Source organism: Phalacrocorax aristotelis, chromosome 9, assembly GCF_949628215.1.
Source record: "Phalacrocorax aristotelis chromosome 9, bGulAri2.1, whole genome shotgun sequence".
In the NCBI taxonomy this organism is placed as follows: Eukaryota; Metazoa; Chordata; class Aves; order Suliformes; family Phalacrocoracidae; genus Phalacrocorax; species Phalacrocorax aristotelis.
In genome coordinates, this window is record NC_134284.1 from 18,591,071 (window position 1) to 18,617,225 (window position 26,155).

The 26,155-nt window shown below is 36.0% G+C and overlaps 1 protein-coding gene across 2 annotated transcripts in view; it reads right to left on the minus strand.

Annotated features, from left to right (window-relative positions):
• The window catches only part of EML5 (EMAP like 5), a 109,862-nt gene that overhangs the window by 69,555 nt on the left and 14,152 nt on the right, over positions 1-26,155 (minus strand). For both annotated transcript variants that reach the window (XM_075103675.1, XM_075103674.1), the window contains exons 2-8: positions 19,866-20,025; positions 16,730-16,828; positions 16,088-16,156; positions 13,284-13,469; positions 5,416-5,551; positions 2,291-2,492; positions 1,051-1,188 (exon numbers count right to left, since the gene is read on the minus strand). In XM_075103675.1, the coding sequence (XP_074959776.1) occupies positions 1,051-1,188; positions 2,291-2,492; positions 5,416-5,551; positions 13,284-13,469; positions 16,088-16,156; positions 16,730-16,828; positions 19,866-20,025 (990 nt within the window). The remainder of the gene's footprint in view (positions 1-1,050; positions 1,189-2,290; positions 2,493-5,415; positions 5,552-13,283; positions 13,470-16,087; positions 16,157-16,729; positions 16,829-19,865; positions 20,026-26,155) is intronic.

A 26,155-nucleotide genomic window follows, 5' to 3' on the forward strand; every position in this document is an offset into this window, starting at 1 on the left:
AAAATTGTGAAATGATGAAGTGATCTTTACTACCAGATGTGCAAATACAACACTGCTATTTTTAGCGTTGGGGAGGGCTTCATGGCCAAAAAAAAAGAGAAGGGAACAGTGACACAAGAAGGTGCTGCCCTGGGCTGAGGAAGAGCGAACAAAAGGAACTGTTCAAGCTGGGTCCACATAACAAAATTAGTTGGGCAGATTATCAGGTCTTTATTCACTCAGGGAAAAAAACTTCACTGACATGAGACACAGATCTCATTTTCCCTTTAAAACTGTGGGATCACACCAACAAGGCAGCACTGGTTTTATATGCATGATGTACTTGCAGCAGCATTCCAACACATATAAATGATTTAGGAAGTAATGAAAACTTATTTCTTAATAATTCACAGAATCACAGGATGGTAGAAGTTGGAAGGGGCCTCTGGAGATCATCTTGTCTAACCCTCCTGCTTGAGCAGCTACATCTACAGCAGGGGGCACAGGACAACGTCCAGGTGGGTTTTGAATGTCTCCAGGGAAGGGACTCCACAACCTCTCTGGGCAGCCTGTTCCACTGCTCTGGCACCCTCACAGGAAAGAATATTTCTCTCATATTGAGGTGGAACCTCCTGTTCCAACTTGTGCCCATTGCCCCTTGTCCTACTGTTGGGCACCACTGAAATGTCTGGCACCATCCTCTTGACACCCATCCTTTAGATATTTATAGGTATTGATAAGATCACCCCCTCAGTCTTCTCTTCTTAATAAAGCTAAAGCCTAAACGTAAAGCTAAAGCCTAAAGTAAAACACTTCCTAGAACACTGCCATTCTTTGCAAATAGACCAATATACTTTTTCAAATGCGTTGTTATGGAACAACCTGAACACATGTAGTGCACACATTTACAAAATCTGAGCACCCTCAAGATCAGTAATTTAAAAGAGAAATGTAAGTGATTTCCTCATGTACAGTCACTACAGTGTTAATATACATACTATTTATAAAAGCAGTTAGATAACATGCTTGAAAGAGTTAATAACGTATCTATTTTTAATTTTTGTAATATACCTGACTCGAAGCACAGTGAAAGAGCCATCCTTCATTCCAAGAGCAAGATGAATTCCATCAGTACTAACCGCAGCACAACGAATGGGTTCCTCCATATTGCACCGGGCAATCAGAGCATGGTCTATTAAACTCCAAATTCTAAAATAAAGTAATAATTACAAATGTAAGGAATGGTTTGTAGCTGTGTCACAAAGAGGATGAAGCCTGCAATTTATGCAGAATGCTGGACATGGTAATGTCCTACTTTAAAATAATTTTCACAAGGAAAATCTAAGACAAAAGTGTGAATTTTGCATACAGCGTAGAATATTCTTGTATTTAAAATAGCAAGAAAATCTCCAATGACAAAATGCAGGTGTAGATTAGTTTTGTTCAACCTTCTGAATATAAAAAGAACGACAACATGACTATAGTTACTTTTACACCACACTCTGAAAATTCCACTATTTTGTTGATCACTTTAGCCAAGCTGATCATCAAAGAACAATTGCAGACTTTTTCAGTAAACATATCCTTTCCTATTAACATGTCATTATTACATTATTACTCCTTATATATAACTAGATAAAATTATAACATGTAAGTTTTTACTACAAGATACAACTTCTATCATTTACTAAATAAATGGAATTTTAGAGCATTATTTTAGTATTCATAATTCAACTACTGTTTTGCTTAACCACACTACACTGAAGATATTTAACAAAAATGCCAACACATTTAATTTAAGAAAGATAAAAGGTGTTTTTGACATAAAAGGATGAACTTGTAAAAGGTTTACTGAGTTTTCTCAGAAAACAGATTCTGTTTACTACGCATGTGTTGTTTGATGAAACTCCCAAGCTAAAAGTTAATTTGCAGCATGTGAAAAAGTGAATATGGCAAGAGTAAAAATTTCAAGTTTTTATTACAATTTTTCTCATTGTAACCTGAGAATGTCTAACGTAACTCCTCAAAAGGAAACACTTACAGGATACTGGAGTATGAGTGCTTAATGTTAGGCTAAATGACATTTGTTCAAATTTTGTACATTTCATTTTTATGAAATATACGTTTCCACTACATTTTATTACTGGAGAGCATTAATTTCATGCATAACTTAACTGATTCAGAAGCACTTTAATGCCACATTTTAACACCTTTAAAATAATGTATACATTTCAATTAGGTTATCTACAAAATGAGGTGTTTGTATAAACTGTATGCAGTTAAACAAACAAACAAACAAACAAGATTTAACCTGACTGATCGATCATCACTTCCAGTCATTGCTAGTGGTTTTGTAGGATGGACAGCCAAAGCCCACAGCTCTCCTTCACAGTGCCCCTGCATTATCAGGAAAGGCTTATTACGCTCATGCACTACAATTTCAAAAATTTCACTATCTTGTGTCCCGACGAGTATATGGTCTCCTCTCCAGCAAACACTTCTTACAGACAGACCTGTAGAAGAGATTGTTACTGAGAGATACATCCTGAGAATTTGTGAAACAAAGGTAATGTAGCACTTGACAAAACATAAAAGCAAGAAAACATCAAGAAGTATCCATATACCTTCTCTTATTCCTCCATTTACTCTTTTCAGCTATTCCATGTAACACATATTGCAACGTTAACTTTTCAAGCTTAGTATTACAAAAATTCTAAAATAAAATACGAGTCTTATTTTAACAAAGGACACATAGCCAATTGTATTACAAGCTCTCTGACAGAGAAAGGTAATTCTGACATTTGCATCTGAAATTATGCATTTAACGTCTTTAAATTTCCATAAAGGTAGCAGACAATATAAATCACAATTTCTGATCAAACCATGGACCTTAGTACTAGCTAGATGAACCTAAATTATATAAGTGAAAGAAGCATCAGTGGAACATGCATTATATCTAAGACAGTCAAAGAGTTCTTCCCAGCTTGTTTCTGAGATGTTCCCCCTAAAGCAAATCTTTGTATCATCTTAATAGTGTCTGGGAGTATTTTTCCCACTAAATAGAAGATAAAAATAAATCAAACTGAATCAACATATAAAGTGATTAAAAGGGTTTATGATGGAATTTAACATGCATTTCTAGCAACTGAATTCGTTTCGAGGCTTACAGTAGAGGTGAGCACTCACAGGCTGCACTTGTTTGTAGATAAGGTTGGGAATAACAAAATGCAAGTCGGGACAATTGTACACTGAGAACCCTCCCTGTCTTAGGTGCCCAATTTTAAGAATACGCACCCTTTAAAACAGCTGTGTTTACTACATTCTGACAGTGCAACTCAATTTTGCCAGTTTCAGGTGTAGGTAACCAGATGGTGGTGATGCCTAACTTAATTCACTCTGCCTAACTGCTGACTTTTAGAGAATAGCTCAAGAATGATCTGTGAGAACTACTCTGAATTAACATGTGATATAAAATTGTATCTATCAGATGAGAGAATGGAATATTGTAATGGTATAAGTTGCTGTGCTTCTGAAACGTATTTTTAACTATCTAGAGGGAAAAGAGGAGCCTTATGTTATTAAATTTACATTGGGGAAAAATACTGCAAGACTTGGAAACAATGAACAGGTGGGTTGGCACGCCAGTCTGGTGCATCTGCACTGATGTTTTAATTCTGACAAAGCTAGCTTTCAAAGCAAAGCTCCTGATCGTGCCTACTTACCATGCTTTGCATTACATGATAGGCTTCAGAAGCACAAATAACACTCCATCCATATGAAACAGAACTGAAAGATGTGCTCCAGGAGTGCACTCAGTGGACTCCAACTGCAATACAATGTTCAGTCCACTGAACCAGACTAGAGCTAATGCCTCCCAAACACCCCTCAAAACACATATCTACAGTGCTACTTCAGCCCTCCACGCCACCTGTTTTCCTTCACAGATTTGTTCCTACTGTGCTGCACTAGTTAACCTTACCGTTCAGCCCTATAATCTAGGCATTATATGGCTATATTGCCTACAGTGATTAAAAAATAAGGAAAAAACCAACCAGAATCTTTGATGAAGGATAATTAAGACATCTGTTTTAGTAATTTGGAACTTCTTACAGTGGAGAGAGATATTTTGAAAAACATTTTAACTACTTCGAGATATATCTAGAGTCAACTAATTGCTCTGCAAGCCATTCACAGGGATACAGAACTTAAGTTTGTGTTCACAGATAGAATTACCAAGAGGTGAGGTATAGGAGCAGCAGAAAATGCAATTAAGAAAACGAGTGGAAGGACAGGTCATAAAGACAATCCTCAAAAGGATACAGTGAGAAAAAGACTGAAGGGAAAAGATTAAGGAAACTGACTGTGTTAAAGATAGGATTTTTAAAAAGCTATTAGCTCTATCATAGGTATTTGACAAGTCAAAAAGATGAGGATGGAGTTAATGCAAGTGATCAAGAGAACCAAAAGAGTTCATAGCAAGAGTCTGTTCCATCAAAAGAAACAGAGGCCATCTGGGGTGGAGAACAAGTTTGAAAGAATGGAATGGGGAATGAAATATAGCTTTCAACTAGATGCAACAGAGCTGAGAAACAGCAGCTGAGTAAATTTAAATTTATAACAGTTGCTGTACCACAGGGCATTTAAAATGGATTCCATCTTGTTGCAATATTTCACAACCTTGGTGGGAATGCCAAGTCAATTATAGAATACAAAGATTTAATTTGTAATCAGTTATTTACTGACCCTGAGTATCTGATTGCCATCAGACGTTCTACCACATTGTCAAATTCTTGGCAAGATATCAGAAAGTAACAAAGTGACTGGGGGCAAAGAAAACCAAATGCCAGCAAAAGCAATATTGTGACATTCATGCTTCAGCATACATTTGTATTCTTTTCTTGAATTACTACAGCACCAATACCTAAAACACTGACAAAACATACTATAGACTGCTAGATGTAAAATCTTAGCATGACATAAACTGTAACTGAAGTCACAGGTATACGTAAGCAGTCTTCTAATTACTACGAAACTGTAGATTACTTCCAGATAGTTTTTATGAAAATTTGGATAACCAGCAAATGCAATTTCTGTACTCCACTGTTTTATGTTGTAGATATCACTTACTCTTCTAAGTTCTCTTAAAGCATTATTGTTCCTTGTTAAAAACTTCTGTGCTATAGAAAAGATGTGCATTTTGTTAGTTTAAAAGAAAAAAAGTTAAATCTCTGTCTATGACTTCATAGTATGTTTTACAGGATGTTTGAAGGAATACATGACCTTCATACTGATGGGCATGATCAAACTTCTTTTCCAGCAAATAGTTCACAGTGACATACGTGAAACAACCTTTCTAATTATTTTAAGTCTCTTGTTCAAAACACTGGTAATTTTCCTACTTTATTGGTATATCAAAAGTGTCAAACTTCTTTTTACCTTTATATCCCTGGTCTGTTTCCCTGAGATCAATCACAGTAATTGGTTTAAAATTTAAGTCCCACAAGCGAACACAGCCATCCCTGCCACCAGTGGCAAATCCCTCTTCACATGCATTCATGCTGAAAATTCCTGCCTAAAGAGAGAAGAAAGGTATTTTTAACAATATACACAGATTAGAGATACCAATATGGAAAGTGGAACTCTTGTCCCTGCCAGTATTGATTGTCTTCCTGTCTTCCTACCTGTTACACTGTTGAAAATCATATAAACATATGCAACTAATACATGCTTTAAATATGAAAGTCAGAAATGGAAACAAACTCAAAGCGAGCAGAATTCACGTTCTGTGACAAACAGTGAAGTAAGAACTGTTGCAATACTGCTTTCATCCTGATGATGATCACAGTGATGCTGCTTCTTATCCCTAGAAAGAGTTCAGTTTCATATCCTCCTGCCTTAGGGCCTGGTCCAACTCTCACAAACATCAGCAGAAAGATTTCCACAGATCTCCATTAGGCTTCATTCAGGGCCTTTGTTGCTATTACTCAGCTTCCATGCAACCAGGCAAAAAGCATCTGGGATATTTTAACATTCTGAGCCAAGGAAGATTGATTTAAAATTTAAGTTTAGAACCAAAATACAAGAAAAACATTTATCACTTTACACCATTTGAAAATACATAATATAAGCTCTTATTTTAAAGGTCGACATCAGGAAACAAAACCTAAAATATTTTAACTTATTTGATACATGTTTTCTTCAGGAAAACAAAGAGGCAAAGATGATATGCCTGTTATTAAAATAAGTATACTGTATTCACATAGCCACTCTATTTGATGTAAACATGATACATTAGGTATTTAAAAAAAAAAGCATTATTTAAATACATAACTCATTGGTCGTCTTTTCAGAAGTAGCTCACCCATTTCAGTAAGCAAAGCTACTGACAGGGCAACTTTGGCTAATAAGGCCATGAGAAGTGAAAAAGAACTGTTCTATATTTATCGAAAATATTTAACATTCACCTATGAGAAAAGTAAACAGGAGAGCATTAAAAACAATGGAAGGGAAAATCTGCCTCTAACTCCCGTCCAAAAGAACGTAGAACAGCCAATAACGGACATATATATTGTCTATAATATTGTTCTGTAATTTCAGTTTTGTAAAGAAGTAAAATGTAAAGTTCCAACAGTTTCCTTGGTTGGGGGTCTGGGCTTTACAGTAATGAAGTACATTAACCCCAAACGTGAAAGCAATTTGGGGGGAAAATAAAGCTATGCACTTACAGAACAAATCAGCATCCAGTGTTGTGGCTTCTGAGAATTCCCAGGTACTTATGACTATTCTCTCCTACCAAGCTGGTTTTTTTCTTCTTAAACTATAACTGAGAAAAATATCATAATGGACTGATCATAATGAAATATGGACTGTGTTTGCTTTTCTACCATCAGGTAACAACGATATCATTTTTCAACTTGAGAAAAAAAAGAAATCTCTCAGCTTTCACCAAAAAAGCATAGTATTACTAGAATGTCAAATGACAATCAAAACTGAAAGACCAGGGTGAGAGAACTCAAATTTTTCAACGTGTCCTGTCCATCCTCAGGATATAGACTTCTAAGACAAGCCATATTTTCAGTAGTACGTGCCTAACCAGAAATGTAGTGGAATTTTTAAGTCATAAGCAGATTAGAAGGCTAACTCCCATTATCTCTAACATCCTGAAAATCCTCCTTCTGTTTCTTTAGGAGTCTAGAGACTTTTGAAAATACAACCCAAACTGTATTTGTTTCTCTCTGTGTGTGTCTGTCTGTCTTACTGCATTAACCTTTTACCATCATTGAGCAAATAAGAGGCTAGAGGAATTTTGGCTCATTTTGTACCATATACTGAATTCTCCCCAAGTTCTGGCATATTTATATCTTTTAAAGCTCTTTTTGGAGTGTAACCATGATAATACAATTATTCTCTTTTCTCTAATTAACTCCTTCCGAAATCCATGATTTAATTAGTCAGTATTAAAAAAAGAATCAGACATTTGGCGATGTGGGAAGCTGGCTGAATGTTCTGAAGATAAGATCAAGTGGATCCAGGATTAATCTGTTTTCCATTTCACAGAATATCCTTATCTTGAAAAGGACATACTGGTTGCCAAGGAGATTTGGCAGATGTGCTTGCTCAATTTCTTGAAATGCAACAGGACATTCTCATTTCAGTCTATGTGCCACTGGAACAGAAGAATTAGATGAAAACTAGAAAAAAGGTCCCTTATTAATGGGGACTAAGTACCTAATGGAAGAAGCTCAGCTTAGCTACTCTTCATTTAATTGTTAGGCCCACGCTTAACGGGGAAAAGACAGATTCTTTACCCTGGTAGCTTGGCCAGTTGTAATTCTTTCCTTTTAGAAACTGTCAACACTGTTAAGGCAAATCAACTTTGGAGTCCTCTTGCTTCTCTTAATCCTTCAGCCTGAAACTGTCATTAACATAATTTGATTCTTGATGGTCAGTAACCTTCTAGCAGTAATGAGACACGAACAATTGCATCGACTGTTTGAATCAAGTCAATAATGTGAGCAACAAAGACTGTGTTCCCGAATCAAAATAAAAGGTGCAGATCAAACTCTTCCATTTTAAAAGTTACGAAGTTTGGCATACGGACTGCATTCTTCTATTACAGCTTTTCATTAGACTTCCTAATGAATCGGAAAATTCTGGAAATAACATCTCAAACTGATCAGCAGTCTTCTCAGAATGCAGAATATTTCTTATTTTTCCACTATAACCAGCTGGTGTCACATCTGTGTTCCTTCAAATTTGGGGGAAAAAAAAAAACCAACAGTTGAATGAGAGCAGATAAAGAAATAAATGCCCAGATCTGCCAGAAATGATAGTTAAAAGCTGGAGAAGTACAGGAAGAACTTGATAAAGATGGTCTCTACTACATGAATATTTTGCTACTGCTTGTATCCAAGAAGCTTCCAATAGCAAGGTAGTCTCAGGTTTCCTATTGCTGCTGGACCTATCTTGCCTCCAATGGACAAAAATCTAGTGTTAATTTATCTGAATGCAGTTGTTAATATAAAATCCACAACACTAACTCTGACTATGCAATTCCTAAAACACATGACTGCAGTTAACTATAATTAGGACCAAACTTGAAAGATCATATGGAAACTTCAGAAGCAACTGACTACTACTGACCAATATGGAGAAGAGAGACATACCAGTTTCAGTAAGATCTCCAGTCCCTCCTCTTTACTCCTAGATACAATTGAGGATATAGATGCTAACATGTAAAGCAACACACATGTTGGGCACTTATTCTAAGATACCGTCTCTCTCAATATATACTGCATAGCAAAGAAATGGATTGCAGACGTTTAAGGTTGGTGTCACTAAGTTTAGAGCGGAGAGCCACTACTGTGCAATTCAATCTCCCTAACAAATCACCCATAGAACAGTTAAAAAAAAAGAGCATATTACAATTAAAAAAAAATTACAACAGCTGCCTATATGCCTTTCATTGGCTGAAATAAATGGACAGTTAACTTTCAAATCCATGACTAGTCTAAGCAGTAAGAGAAAAATACTGCATGACTTAATGTGTTGCTACATGACACCAGCTTAACACCATTCATTTAAGTTCATTATATTGTTTCCATCTATATTTAATTAGTATTCAAGCCAACTAACATAGGCATGCAATGGTTTTAACAGAGTGCCTGTTATTTAACCTCAAGCCTGTTATTTAACCTCAGTTTCTGACATCAATCCGCACAACTTTAATGTGTACCTCTGAAAGACTACCTCAAAATAAATTATTCAGCTGCTGAGAGAGCATCTTATGTATATTTACTATGCAAGGCAAAGCCATAGCACACAAGAATCTCTAAAACCTACAGTAAAACAAATAAGCGTACTATTTTATTTTAATTCCTGGGCAGTATCTTGTATATATATATGTTAAAAGTCATAGTCTACCTTGAATTTAGAACATGTAAGAGGATAAAATAATAGAAGAGTCTAGCCTGTTCTTTGCACTGGTACAAAAATGAGACACTTAAAACATTTTTCTTTTTTTTTTAGTCAAGGTATACATTAGTTAATGTTAATGAAAGTTTTCCAGAATCAGATGCACTGCCTACAAATAACCTCCTGAAGTACTACCAGTGCCAGTGAACATACATATGCTTTCATGTTGCTCTTTTCTTTCTTCCATTTAAAACTTTCATTATTAGTGTTATTTAGGAAAGATCAGCAGAACTAGAATTTTAGTTTCCTAGTGCCATCCAGTGTTCTCTGCACATGAAGTCTGTGCTTTTAATCCCTGCTCATTTCCATCTTTTCCTACTTTTCATTCCTAGTTCTACATTAAGTGAACTCTCCAGTCCTCTTCCAACTAATTCTCAAGTCATCCAAACATATTTGCTTTCAACTTTTTGTTTCTACTCAATTTGCCAGAAACTTTTCTTTCCGCTGTCTACAGTTCTTAGTATTGCTGTGAAAGACGACAATCTGGCTTAGCTGTGAATTCTTATTTTGCTTGCTAGTGTTAAAGTTACTATCTGTTTCCTCGGTTGCTTATACTGGGACTGCATGGTTTATTTTTCACATTGAAGTACTCTTAAAATAAAAATGTCTTTTCAGCTAGGGTAACTGTAACAAAGACAGTCAACCTTTGAAAAGAACCTGTTTTCTGTATTAATGCATACCACTGCCAGCTAGATGGGCTACATCCCCACATCACTAATGTGCTTTAGAAAATATTTTCCTGCATCTCTGATACCTACTGTTTATACTGCAAGAAAGGAATACATGGCACCTTATGCAAATAATGAGACATGTTTTCCTTGAATAAATTTTCAGTTTAATTCAAGCTTGTTGAGAAGTAACGATGTGGGATGATAAACAGGCACGCAGGGATGACAATCCTAACACTAGCATACTGAATGGAAATTTATATCAATTCCCTACTACGTGCACACTGGGCTTTTAACAACATATGCACATCAGAAATGTTATCTTTTATACTTGCATTTTCTTTTTAAACAATGGATGAGGACATAATTTGTAACTTTAAGTACAAAATAACTGTAAAACATCATGGTAATAGTTTTGTGTGGCTGAAGAGGCACTCTTATTCCAAGATGCTCTATATTGTGCTTACAGTAGTCTGACAATATTATCCTTTAAGGTAGTATTTTATTGAAAAACAAGGTTTCATTTTATTGGAAAGCAAGCTTCCAGAAGACATTTTATTGGGTCATTTTTCCCCTGAAATTGGTGAGATTTGTAGTGACTCTAATCTCTTGTGAAAATTAATTCCAAAACCATGGACTAGTGCCCCTACTTAATTTTCAGTACTGCAAAGTACAATTCCATTGAGCCTAAAGGACAGAACCAAAAACAGAAGACTAGATGAGACCTACTCCAAGGTCACCTGAGCTCCATCCACTGACACTACTAAAGATAAGGAGAAGAACACTTCTAATTTGATCTTGTGGTCAACAAAGAACTAACACAGCACATAAGGTAATGGAGCAGTAAGCTCTCACCATCCTACGTTTATCAGTTGTGCCATTTCATGCTGGAACAGCTGAAAAGCACTGCATTATTCTGAGAAATAAACTGTTGCAATTCTAAATACTCCAAGCAACAAATATGTGAATATACAGGACAGGTGTCTCCTACAGCACCAAACAGAATGGGAGGGTATTTTCCTGATCAGTGTTGGACAGGAGACAAAGTGCACTCTTTCCTCTGGGAATCCAGGTCTGCATATGCAATATAAGCATTTTAGAACTTTCATTTCACTAACTTCAACATCAAAAAGTAAATGTTTACATCACCTTAGGAAAATACAAAATAGAACAGAACACTATTGAACACTAAATATGAACACTAAAACCAGATTTGAAGGTATTGAGTAAGAATCAGGGAATATCTGAAGGCTAAAATATATCCTCATACTTCTACAGAAATGTCAAATGTATTCAAGAAGGCCCAAATTATAAACCAAGAAGTATACAGGAAGGTATGTGCATATACATTTTTATTTTTTTTATATACATACACTTATACCCAAATAAAGAAATATCAAATGCAAAATATAGTCTATCTTTTCCACACTTATGCTCTTCATAATTTTGTTTTTGTTCATAATCAGATACACTGTCACTATACAGCTGTCTGAATAAGCAGTCCAATCACTTTTAAACTATTAGTTAATTCAACAAGCTGCAACCGTCCTGAATGTACATTTCCAAATCATCAGCAAACCAAGAGTCTCCTTACTACAGACTGACTGCAACCTCTCCCACATATATATCATTCATCACTTTGTCTCCTCCGTTCTACCTGATAAAATGATAAAAAGTTATATTAATACTTCAGTTACATACATCATCCCACCCAGTCCCATACTGCCAGTTAAAACAAACATAAGAAAGATTAATTAACTGATACTGATTTTTACCTAGAATTTCAATGCTGAAACATAGGAACTCATACGCTTGTATTTTCACACTATTTTAAAATGTTAATAAGTGAACTTAATATACTATCTAGAAAGTACAATGCTTTCTGAAATGAAAATGAACCTTCCACCAGCAAATATAGCTTCATAAAATTACTGTAGCGGTTTCAAGCCTCATAGGTTAAAACAACCAGAAATTGATCTGCTTTGTTTTTAAACAAAGTCAGAAGTTGAATCTTGCATTATATTACTGTATATGACTTAGTACCATGAAAGGAAATGAGGACTTTCATAGCTTGGCACAAATTCAATTGCAAACCACTAAGTGGTTTTTTGCTGCTTGCTATAATCATAAAACCAGATGCGTTCAAAGAATATGGAAAATAGAATGAAAACTTATATTGCAAAAATATCACTTCATATTCATATTACACATTTTGATTAAAAGAAAACCTTACCAAGCACTTTCGAAAAATTTTAAACTTTCACTGATACATGTTCACTTTTCAAAGCTGTACACTGTTCTAAAAAGCTGAAAGAATACAGTAAAAAGGCAGCAACATAGGACAAGGAAAATTCAGGCTGAAACGACTAAACATACACGTCTACAAAGCGATCTAGGTGTTTGGTCTTACATTACAGTTCATAGAATCAATGGACTCTAGAAAGCTATCAGACAACCAGCCAGTAGGACTCAATTCACAGAATGACAGGATAGCTGATGTTGGGGGAAAACTTGGCAGAGACCCTAGTCCAAACACCTGCTCAAAGCAGGGTCCGAAAATAGCAGGTTGTCCAGGGCTGCGTCCAGCCGTGTTGTACCTCCAAATGGACAGAGTTGTGGATGGAGACTCCTCAGCCCCTCTGGGAACTTGTTTTTTCGTTTCAACACCAATTGCCGAAATATAGGAGTCCAGGCCTTCTGAGACGCTTTTGGATTTATGAGACATCCACAAAAGAAAGTCAAATAAAGCAGATCCATATTCTTTGGGAGAGCTAGCTATATACTCAACTCCAGTATATAAATGTCCCTATATATACACCCATGCATAGGTAACTGAACAGAGTAATACGCGTCTACTTAAGGGTAAACTTACATGCATTCCAGGCTCTATTCATTACTAAGTCCCCCATCAATGATAATGGGAGACAGGACATAAATAGACACCTAAATGTATTTCTCAATCTGGTATTCACTTTCTACCATAGCAGCAATCTTAAGCAACAGAAAGAAAGGAGAGGAAAAAGAAGTATTTTCAAATTAGACATACTTTATCTCTATCATTGAAATTATTTAGGAACACGGTCCAGGTGATCTTGCACTGCTCTTTCCAGCTCTCCAAATATCTATTTAACATTTTATATTACTTTAAAGAGATATACTCACAGCATGCGCTCCCTGTATTGTCCGTACAAGGTTGATTCCTTTCCATACATATATATCTCCATTCAGTGCACCAGAATATGTCACTTCATCCCTTGCACAGGCTAGGCACAATATAGTTTGGAGATCACCAGTTTTGCCAAAAACACCACGTTTTGGTGTCAATGAATTGCCACACAAGCTCCAGAACTGCAACATAAAGTGGTTTGGAAATATGGATATTTCGCTAATATCCTAGAATTCAATACATACATCTGAAAGAGAAGTACCTTACGTCCAAAAGACATCACCATTCGTATCTTTTTCTCTGCTTTAGTTCTCCAGTTGGTTAACAACTTTTTATCTTATTAACCAACTTTATCTTTCTATAAAATCAGCATAACAGACCAGTTGGGAAGGAGTTTTGGGGTATCAGTATCAAATAAAACTGAAATTCTTTCAAATTATTATTTGTAAGTCAGTTGTATTTTCAGTCATTTTTGGAAAAGGTTTTATAAACAGAATTATCTGATCTTTCTTTGATGTAAGACTTCCACTTTGCAAATGCTGCCTTTGCACTTTATGTCCCTTTAGACATGTAAAGATGCAGTCTAAGCATATACATTTCTGATAAGGTTGCCATTTGCTCTGAAAGCAGCTGGTTACCACTTCTCATCAGAACCACTGATCACACAAAGCAGCCATCTAAGGCGGACATTTTTGAGAACTTTCTAATAGACCCTTAGCACGCGATTACAGCAATCACATGAGAGTGAATTTCCTCCTAGGTGATCCAACATGTACTAATGGATTCTAAACTAAAAGACACGCAAAGTCTTTTGTCAGAGGACAACACTTGCTGACAAAATCTCCAGCTACACTCTAGTTTCCGAGATCTCTGCAAACAAGCAGCACTCACATATTCCCTTCAAACCCTCCTGGCCAAACATGTAAATGTACACTGGAAAGTCAACAAGCTGCTGGAGTAATCCAGTGCAAAATGTGAAAGCATTTATTTCATCGCTGCTGACAGGTTACTCTTATATTGTTTCAGCATGTTCCCTGTATACATGTTTACAAAAACTGTATTTCACAGCAGGTGTCTCTGTTACCAATAATCTATTCAAAATTCTGAGCAGAGACTTCAAGTAATACAAGATAATGGAAGCAGCTACAATGAACAGATTTTTGTACCAGCAATACTGTAATTAAGAATTAACCATATACTGATTAGACAAATCCCAGTATCTTAATTAGTATTTCTTTAACCTAAGTACACAGGTCACAGATTATGTTGTTGCTTGAGAAGTAACAGCACAATCACTGCATAAATCAAATGCCTTGCTCCAATATGGAAGTAGGTAACATATCTCAGAAAAGTAATTGCTAATACTAGTTCACCTGGAATTATCTACATAACTTAAGTAGTATTATGATTTGCATAAGATATTAGGTAAGGAAAAAATATGATAAAATTACAAACATGGAAGTAATTGCTGGTATCTGAAAGAACAAGAAGGGATGGTTTAAGAAAAACACACATGAACAAAAATCTCTTGCCTGATCCAAATGCCTATAAATATCTGGGACTCAGATTTTTTGTTCATGTTTTCTCAAAGGAAACACCTATTATTTTTAAAATGCTATTGTTATTTTAAAAGGCTTCAAAGAGCCTTAAAAGTTGCTCACAAATTTTTGCTATCTAAATAGATACATTTTGACATCATAAAGCCACCTTAAATATACTAAATCACTGCTGGCAGATATTGGCTCACTACAGACATAACGGTCCTTTTAGATCTTAAAGTAGAAGAGAGTTCATTATTAATCAAGCTCATGCTGTAAATGACATGCTAAACACTATGCTAAATCAAATACATATGCAATCTAGCCAACACATTGAACACTTTTTCCAATAAACCATTAAAATGTATTAATCTAGAAGTTCACTGCATAGAAAGCAACACATTTTTCCCACCATAGGAACCTACACATAAGAGCAATACAGAACTTCCAAGCTGCCATCTACTGCTGTTACGCGGTAACACAGAAGACAGAGATGGGAGAAGGCAGTAACTTTAGGAAACGTATTTGATGGCAGTCAAGCATTGATAATCCTTCTGACAGAGTTAAACCTGAAAAAGAAGCTGTTTCTGCGTGGCAGTTCATACATGGATCAAAGCAGAGTGTTTCATAGAAACTCTGCTTGAAAAAGACATGAACTGTCCAAATTATGAATCCTGTAACAGGTACAGAGTGTTCAAAATGACAAAGGTAGGAATAACAGCAGGGAAAAGAAAAGAATTAAAAGAAAGATCAAGCATTTTCCTTTCTCTTTCCACTGTATCCCCATACTCTTTCCAATGGTAAGAAATGGTTTTTCAACTCATTTCAACTGTTCAGTGTAACAATTCATTAATTGTACAAGAATCAGAAACTTGAGTACCTGGACTCACCTTAATCCTGTCATCCTGTCTTAACACTACCCAGGATTACAAATAGTATGTTTTAGACAACCTAAATTTTAAATTATATTACAATCATTACATACAATGCTACTGACAACTGTTTCATTGCTTCTGCATTCCTCCTGTCAGGGCATGAACTCTTTACAGCAGAGATGCTGTTTCCCGCTATATATATCTTGTAAAATGCCTACTGCAGTTAGGCGTGATCCGTGATTGCAGTTCCTAAGAAGTAATATCATTCTTACAGAGCACCTTTCATATTACAATTATATATTCCTTTTAGATTCTATTTTTATATATTTAATAGTATATAAACTACTGCAGCTGAAATATTTTATGAATTAACATTTATTTCATTACCTTGATGTGTTTTACGCCACAGCTGACGAGCTTGTTTGGCTGGTACAAATCCCAAGAAATATCAAATATCTGCATAAAAAAAAACCCACAGAATGTCAGGAGAGATGGCCTTTCTAGCATGAGACAGTTAAAACAGTAAAAACTTGTAGCAAATTAACAGAGAGTCTGAAATGCTTTAAATTGAACTATTGGAATTACTTTTTTATCCCCTCATTTAATATTGAAATTGCAATCTAGAGCTCATTATTAGTTCTGTCCAGGTTTTCTTCTTAGAGTAAGTACAACACTTGATAAAACAAAATAAAGGTTCATTTACAGACTAGAAAAATTTAAGGGATTATTTGCATTTTGATTTCCCATATGGGGATTAGGGTCTAGGACGTGTGTTAATTCTGTACTTCCCCTACATGCTTACAGTCTCAACAAACCATACACAAGTAAACTGTGAGTTACACAGTGTATTTTAGAAACAGATGTACATATCTTAAATACCTTCACATATCTTAATACATATCCAAGCTTTATGCAAATTCAATTTCTAAAACAGTGGTTTTTGTCCAGACATAGCTCTAGTATGTACACACGGACAAGGTTTAACAGAGTAAAATTACACTGACACTAAGAGTCTTTAGTCATACTTACTCTGTCTGTATGACCAGGAGCCATTGATAACAATTTTCCTCTTCTCCAGTCCCATACACAAACTGTGTTTTTCGAATCCAAACCAACCGAGACCAAACGCTAAAAGTGTCCAAATTAAAGAAAGAAAAATAACTTAATATATTAATGAAAGCTAGAGTAATCATTTTGAATAATAACAAATTCCTAAGATATTTGAGTTAGAAGCATTAGCTACAGTTCAATATAGAAGAAAACTAAAGATACAACATCCTATGCTAAAGCTTCCACGGATGCGTCTCTTCAGTTACAACATCATGATCATGAAAAAGTAAGATCTTCTTGGATAACAACATATTTCTGACTTATAATGTTTAATATATATATAACCATATGTAGCACACATGGCAAGCAGCAGTCAGGAGGTATATGCAAAAAGGAATAGTCTCACTGAAGTTAATGAAACTACATGTGGTTACCTTTAATTACATATAACTTGCAGAATTTAAATATTTGTTTTACAAGTTCAAGAGATACAAAGAAAAAATATTTTCTTCAGTCTTCTTTGAAACAAACAAAAGATTACAAACAGTTAAAAGCTTTAAGAGTCTTTTGTCTGATTCTTCAAAACATGCATGAGTAACTATTCCTTTCTGAATCCTTTCTCAAACCAGATTCCAACAAGACTCTGAGCATACAAATTTCATTAAGTCTTTAATATGCAGAAAGAGTCTGACGCCTGTTAAATTTTAAGACCAGGAAGGACATAAAGATTGTTCCAAGAATATACAGAAAAGTTTGAGAGCCTCCTATGGTCCCCAGCCTGTCTTGTCTTCAACCATAAAGATACTCTGCACAGATTTCTTGACGCATATCATTGACCATATTAGCCAACAGTCCAATTTTACTACATCTGTTAACCAGTCAAAATGTTATTTTTCCTATAGAAATTCTCATCAGAAAGGCTAACAGTATTAAAGATTGGATAAAATTAAAGTGACTCCAAGTTTTGCTTTTACAGAAAATGAGGTTTTTTTGTTCAGTTTATGTATGAATTGTGACATCTTAATTTTGATAAATGAAAGCTTTGCAGAAGAACAACAAAAAATCCAGCAAGCTCAGGGAAGAATATACCATAAAGCAAGCTGAACTTCTCTCAACTCCAGGGAGACTGGAGGGTAACCTTGCTTTTAGGTAACACAGCTGCACCAGTGAATCGTCAAGTTCACCAAGACAATTAACAAAGGATAATACACAAAGGATAAGTAAAGTCTTCCCAAGCTAGCCAGACCAGTTGGGGGTGGGGAGGACAGTGTGTATGTGGCACAGCCCAACACAAAGTATAAAAACTGAACAACTAATAAAACAAACATTGAAGAGGGCAATGGGCTTGACCTCACCTCAACCTGCATATTCCTTCCCAGTGACTGCAGATGCCCAGCATCATGACAGTGACCATACAGAGACCACTAATAGGAACCAGGTTTTTCTTGTGATTCATCTACATATTGCAATTGCTTGTGCTGTGATTTCAGTATACTGCTGTATCACTCTACTAAATCAAAACCCCATATAACACCAAATACATAAATAATTGGTTTAATATCCAACGTTAAATGCTCTAAAAGAATCTGGTCAGGGACCCTGACAAATTTGAATTTAAAAGGATAGGCAAGATGTAAACAAACATATTTTGCAGATCTTTCTGAACTGGATTTGTGTTTTACTATATTTCCATATGGAGACAATTCTGGAGACGCAGATCTTGAAAAACCTGTATCCAACTTTCCTTCGGAGACCACAGAATTATAAAAAATGCCACGAAAAAGGTGATCATATGGAAATGCTGAGAAAAGTAGACAATCTAAATTCTGACTGTTTATGGATTTAAACATATGAATCAGTACTGGGTACTCCTAGAACAAATCACAGATCTACATTCAAATCTCTCCAATACACACAGGGGATGCATAACCACACTCTAAAAAAGAGTTAGGGGACCTTAATCCTAATTAAACACATTTTGACCTTATATTAGTAAGACATAGTAAGTGGCATGAGTTTACACAGACAAGAACAACACAGAGAAAATATATTGTTGTCAGGTAAAAATGATGTTCTAGAAAAAAGCTGACTCAAGAAGTTGACTTTCTAAGCAATGAGAAACCTAAATGATCAAATCTGTAGATCCTTCCAACAAACTCAAAACCTCCCTACAACAATTACAGCATGTTTTAACAGAAACAAGCTACAGCTAGGCTTTCCTCTATTTACGTTCAATAGACCTTCATTTGATATTGTCTTAATAAGGACAGCAACTGGTCTCTACAACACATCCTAACTTGAGAAAGTAGAGGTAAGTAACAGATATTGACCTTTTTAGCAAGTAAAAGGAACTGAGAATATAACTAAACCTGAATATCACATTGCAAGGCTAAGTAGGAAGGGAAGAAGTGCTGCATAAGACCAGGAAACCACAACTGCAGAAAGGACTTTCATGGCTATTACCTCTTCTGCTGCTACCTAATGTGTATTTTTTATTTCTAATACATCAATCAAGAAAGCCTCTTCACTCACAGGAGCAGCGTCTGATAAATATTATCTCCTTTGTAAGCAGCAGCTCTGAGAACCAATTTGCTACTGAGTTAATGCTTTAAAGTAACAAAATTATAATCCAATAAAACCTCTCTCTTGACTTTTAGATACAGGATACATGAATTTGAACAATCAATCAAAATGTGGAGACACACCAATGCATGTAAAATGGGTGACAGAGAAGGAGATACTGCCTGAAGACATTCAGAGTCCCAGATGAGTAACACAATGGGATTGCCATCACTTTGTGCACAAAACGCCCCCGCACAGGGAAGGTCCACTATCTCCAACCATTTGGTGTAACTCTGAACCCTAGTGTGGCCCATAGTCCACAAGAACCTCCCTACCACTTCATCTTCATTCAGAATTATTTCGAATTTGCACTTTTCTTGCCAAATGTGTATATTGGTCAGTCACTACTAATGCCAACTTTTTTTCCTCAACTTCAGAATAAGCAGATAATACCTGAGTCAATACACTTCCTTAAAAAACCAAAAAGCTACATAACAAGTTTTCTGACAGATAAACAAATCAAGTGTTTGAAAAAAGAATACTAATTACATACCTGACCATCTAAATCAAAAGCCAAGCAAGCTATACCATGCGTGTGAACATCTTTCAGAACAGATACAGTTTGCACAGTGTACGAGTCCCACACGCAGATGTATGGTTCTTTTCCAACTTGACCTGTTGCCACCAACACACGTTCAGGATGCAAAGCAAGGCTGCCAAAGAAAAAGATAAAATATTTTTGGGTGAAACTTTTACATTTGCCTATTTGGTTGCATTAATATTTTTCCTTAAAAATTACTTTACATTGTTTTTCCACTGATAGATATTAACAAGTCATTTTTGTATCACAGATTCCACAATAACTGTAAAATCCCCTTTGTACAATACGTGCCATCACCATTCTTGAATTTGAACCTTCAAGCCTTCTCCAATTAAACTAACTGTAGAAGAGTCATTAATCTTCTGTTCCAAAATACAGCGTTTATTAAATGAGGTCAGATTTTCATGCACTAAAAAAAATACCTGTTTTTCCCTTTCTTTCTATTTCTTAACATTTAAAAACACAAAGGATGGACAAAAAGTGTTAGTGTTTCGCTAACTACACATCTATCATCAATGTAGATACGCATCTCCAGAAGTACTTCATTCCATGTACTATTTGACTTCCTTTTTATGAGAGGATTGAATAACCTTCTGAAGCTATCTCTCCGCTGATCGTACAGCAAGCCAAAGCATGACTAGCTTAGACTAGATGTTATGACTAGACTTCAGATGACTAAACTGAAGAGAGACAAAGATTATCTTACATGTAAATTTTAATATAGAACAATTTGGAACAGCTGATTTTAAATAATTCTTAACTTTCCACATTTCTAACATTGCAGAGAATTTCTTGTAGTTCCTATTTCAGAGTCCTTCAAAGTCCACAGAGGATTGTCACAACTGTTTGGCCAAATCTGGGACCAAGCTAGAAAGCATGCTAGTCAGCAAGATAGTTTGGTTTGTTTATGAAAGCAAGCTGCAAGGGAGGACATGAGGTCTGAAGAGTCTATTCAATAGTACAGAAAAGAAAGAACATATTTAATAGAAACCCAAACAAGCTACCTGATGACATTCTACACAGACAGTCCACTATGATGTGAGAAATACCACATGGGAGTCAGGAAGATAAAATTTCAAAGTTGGCTATTTAATTTGGCTGAAAAAATTCCTCCCCTAACTAATCATAGAGTAATGATCTTGAGAGGCTGGTGGACAGAACCACTAACAACATATACTAAATGTATTTATGTTCTCAACATCACTTGAAAAGAGGAAAAAGCTGAGTACACCTGAACACAGATTTTGATAAATGAAGTTCAAAGGGTGGGGACAAGAGGAGTCTATAAACATAGAAGAAATGCCAGGATAAAGCTAATCAGGAAGGCACCAGAAAAAAAGATCTAACTCAAAAAATGTATACATTTTCTATGTACAAAGAGAGAAAGAGAAAACCATGTTAGAAGTTGGAAGTTAGAAGTTAATATTTCATGAAGTCATACTACACTACTGATGATACACTTATGTATTTTTTTCTATTTTAATATAGCATTTCAGTTGGTTGATATTGCTTGACAAGTTCTACATGTGCAACTCTGAGAGGAACCTTTAACTTCAAAGTTTCTACAAAAGGGAAAAAGCCTCTGTACCTTTCAACTTTTCTAAGGGAATTCCTCTTCCTTGCTACTCCACTTTATCCTCAGCACCAGGGTCAAGCAACCAACATTTCCCCACTTTGCTTCTCTTCAATTCCAGAGTTATTTCTCTGGTTCTTCCCTTCCTTCTTTATTTGACAGAGCAACTTCATAATTTAAAAAACTATGCAGAAAGGAGCTGGCAGGCAAAACTTATCACATTTCACTTGAGTTCTGCCACCTAATCCTGACCAACACCTGCACATCTCCCAGAGCACACACAGGCAGATGGTGTATGCATGGGGAAAAAGGAAAAGCATCTGGAGGGGAGAAAACGCTGCATTTGAAATTATCTAATTTTTACAATGACACCATAGAGAGGGAGAGAGAGATAAGATCACATGGACAATAATGAAATTCAAGAAGAGAAAGAAAACGAATAAGCAAGGGTGGAGGAAGGGGGGAAGACAGAGACTAAGAGCAAAAGTAAAAACACAGCAGCCTGACTAATTCACAACCTCTTGAATCCCGTACTTAGCTCTGCTATTAGTGCATTGTGCAGGTTCAGGCAAGTGAGAATCACCCAACAACTGCAACTCTGAAAAATGCTCAGGCACACCCCTGGACACACACACACACAAAAGCATCCCCACACCGCACCTTACAAAACACTTTCCAGCAACCAAAAATTAGCTTCGCATGTTTTTAACTAAAGACAGAAGCGACAAATGCAACGCATCAGAGACAGGACAATGGTAAAGGCACTACCAAGGGCCAAGAGAACATCATTCTAGCCCAGGTGTGCCAACTAATTCCACTCAAAGCATATTAGGTTAATATAGAGAATGTTTCCCCTCTATCCAATTAGTAAATGGCAAATAATAACTAATAGTAATCTCACAGTGTTAGTTCCTTCTATTACATGATATAAAATATTAGCTTAAGCAACTGAGCTCAAATTCTGCCTTGATATGGAATAATGCAGCACAAATTATGATCCACAGCCTGTATTTTAATCACAATAGACAACACTGTGGAGTTACTAAGGTCCTTCCCCTATCACTTCAGTCTCTATAGTATATTGCTAACAACCTTTCTAGACAGTCATTGAAAGCAGAAGGAAATAAATATACAATAAATATTTTAAAACAACAAGCTTTCACTAAAAATGGCAATACGAAAGGATTTCAGGGAAACTGAGCAGCAGAGCTGTTGGCAGTTGCTGAAGAAATACTTACTTGGAAACACCTTCCCCCACCATTTCTTCCAGACCAAGGAGTGAAGGATAGGTTAAAGTACTACTTGCATGTATTTTATCTCACTGGCTACCAGGACAGATGGAAAAAGGAAGCATGGAAAGAGTCAAGGGACTGCTACTTCTCTTACCAACACTAAGAAAAGGAACTGCCTCGCTTATTTACATGATTTTCATATGAACCATGAATGATAAGAATATGTTTTTCCTTAATATTCAAGTCTTGGCTATTATTACACCCATGGGGCACCATGCAGAATTCCAGATTTTACATTTTGAACCTCAAAACTCAAGAATTAGACTCCAGTTTTATGCAATGTGGAGACCATTTTCAGTTCTCTCATTGGACTATGAGTGATTAAGCAATCCAATCCTTACAGGCATAGCAATTAATACAAAAAATATAGTATCTCGGTCTAACCTCTAGAGTAAAAGCATTGATACAACTCACACATTCAGGAACTTTCATTATTAAAACAGTCCTGAGCAATAAATAGCTTCTTAGTTCAGAAAGAAAAAATATTACTAAAACGGATGCCTGTAAATGGATAACCATAAACATTTGCTATACAGGGACTATGTTGACTCATGGGCATGATGCAGTAAACAGGATCAAATGAGTGTGAGTTGCCTCTGGATACCACAGGTAAGATCTCCAAGTCCCCTCTACAGAGGTGTTACTAGTGTACAATTACTGGGATAGTATTTGAAGTAGCTGCTTGCTGTCCAGTCAGTTCCTGACCACAGGCAGAAAAGCATGAGTTTCGCTCAGCTCTTAAGACAGCTTCTAGAACTGTTGGTGTGGGCTCTGTGGACTTAAGCACATTGACCCCTCACACAGATTTTCTTGCATTTTTTCTCCTAGGGAAGAGATTGCTTAGTCAAATGAGAAGCTCTGCATTCAGAAGGAGAGAACTCGTGTTCCTTTTAACACCCTGGTAATGAAAGCTGGGATGACCTATCCAGGTTAGACTGCTAAAACTGTGCTTGTATCTAGCCCACACAGCTAGACTGTAAACTTGTGCCTGATTTCTTTCCTCTTCCTTGAAGGATGACTAAGCTGATGAATGAGATATCGCTGTTTGTCCAAAAAAGGAAACAAATATTCCTAACAAGACAAGTTCTTCAGGCCTTCCTGCTTGTCTCTGGCCTTTCTGACATGAGCTTTTCAAGAACAGATGTTAGATCTAACATAGTGTCTCTGAAGAGGCAGATATTAAGGAAAATGTCCAAAAGGCAATTTGTGACCATGAAACATAGCGGTTTGTTAGCCTAATTTCTGCTAAGTCAAATTAATTTCCAAATTGTCTATAAAATTTGATTCTTCTCAGAAGTGTTCAGAAGTAGAAAATCTGAAAAACCTGCCTGTCACTATTCCAACAAAACAAAATAGCTGAACATGTAGAGAACTGAAACTTCCACTGATCTCTCTGACAGGTCTTTTCCTAGGGAAATATTCAAAGCAGGCTGAAATACAGTATCACCATTTTAACAGCATAACTGAAAAGGGTTATGTTTCTCAGTTTAGCATATCCAAGTTCTTTCTCCCTTTTAAAGCAGCATGTAAGCATTCCTACCATTTTGACCAGATCCACACACTGTACAATACCCATATCCATACTGTGTCTGTTTGGGATGATAGAGACATGGATGTGACCCTCCAATTAGTGTGAGGTTTACAGTGGCAGAGGATCCTGAAGGAGAACAGTCTATAATAAACTATTCTATTAAAAAAAGAAATTAAGATGTTTCCATCTTTACATGGTTTGTGCTGAGTGTTAACAGGCATTGATTAATACAGACAAGCTGCAGACAAGGATACAGTATTAAAGATGATGTTTCCTTAGCAACAATATTGGATGAAAACCCAAGAATATATTCATGTGACTACTCCTGAGCTTCACAAAACTAGGGCACCAGTAAAAATGCACAAAATAATACTGCAGTAAAATAACATCTCAGTTATCTATTAATTAAGAGTTAATTTCAAGTGTGAAATTGTTTCTATGAGTAAATACAGAAAATATTTTCACTGTATGTTTACAGACATTTTACATAGTTGTGGATATTTTCGTATTTGCTGCCATTTATCCATATTTCCCGAGAAAGAATGACAGGAGAAATTACATACCATTTGTGTCACACTATTTAAGTTGTTAAAGCAGAAAAAGATGTGATCAGCAAACACCTCTCAGATCAAGTCAGAGCACACTTACTTCCCATAGACAAAACAAAGCAGTACTCATCTTGGAGCATCACTGCTGGGTCTCCCATAGAGTTATTGTTGTAACACCAGTAATGTCAAATATAGCTTTCTGAAGATCCCTTAAATTGTACAAGCATCCAACTTCAAAGTAAGAGTCTGAAGTGGAGACATGGAGGGTGGACGAAAACTGTACATTGATTTTTCCCGGTTGCAGTTTATCTCATTACCATTCCATATTCTCCCCTCTCGAATCTGAATGTTTTTAGATTAACAAGAAATGCTTATAAGCAACTAGAGAATCCTAAAAATCACTTTGGGCTCCTATCTGTTCCAACACTCAGAAGAAGGAGGGAAAAAAAAAATCCAGACAAACTTCAAAGAGAAGGGAAGAGTTAAAGCCTGTGTACAGTAACACTGATGCAAAAAGTTCCCAACTCATCAAATATGAAAACTCAGGAAAAATTCTGGGAACTATACGCAACTTTACACAGATGCCCACTTTTGCCTTGCAGTGTCACGTCCTCCACTGCTAAGGGAGGGATTGGCTTAAGCTTTCTAGTAAAAGAGTTGTCATCTCTGGAAAAGAGATTAAAAATAAAGATATTCCCCTTTTCAAATAGGAATGATTTTTACTGCACCAGTTGGAGAACTCATGTTTTGACTGAGTGGGGGGTGCTGTTTTTTTTCCAAATTCTACATAATCTTGACACTTTCATCACCAGGTTTTGACTATCTGAGGAAAGTTTCTTTTCTAACGTGCCCCTTGAAGAAGGCGGCAGCAAAATTACTTGCATTTTCCTAGCAGAAATTTCTTCTCACAGAAAAGTCAGAAATATCATATACTCCAAAATGATCTGGAGATAAATTTGTTAAGACAATGTCCTATTATCTTTTACTAGCTATACATATGAAAGAAGTAATTCTGATTATAATAACTGGTGGTACAATAATGTGACATACTAAAGCCTGAAGGTAACCAAGGAATGGAATCCCACCTAAAAAATATTCAACTTCCATCTTTCCTCAAGAGACAATGCAAGGACTTAAGATTCATTCTTTAAACCATTATTAGATATAAGCTGTCAAATATAACCCCCCCAGTACCAGTAGGAAAAAAAAAAAGGCAGGAAAAAAAAGGGAAAAAAATACAGAAAAGCAAGATCTGCTGAAAGAGGAGGTACTGCTATCTGCTGTCAATAACTTGAGAG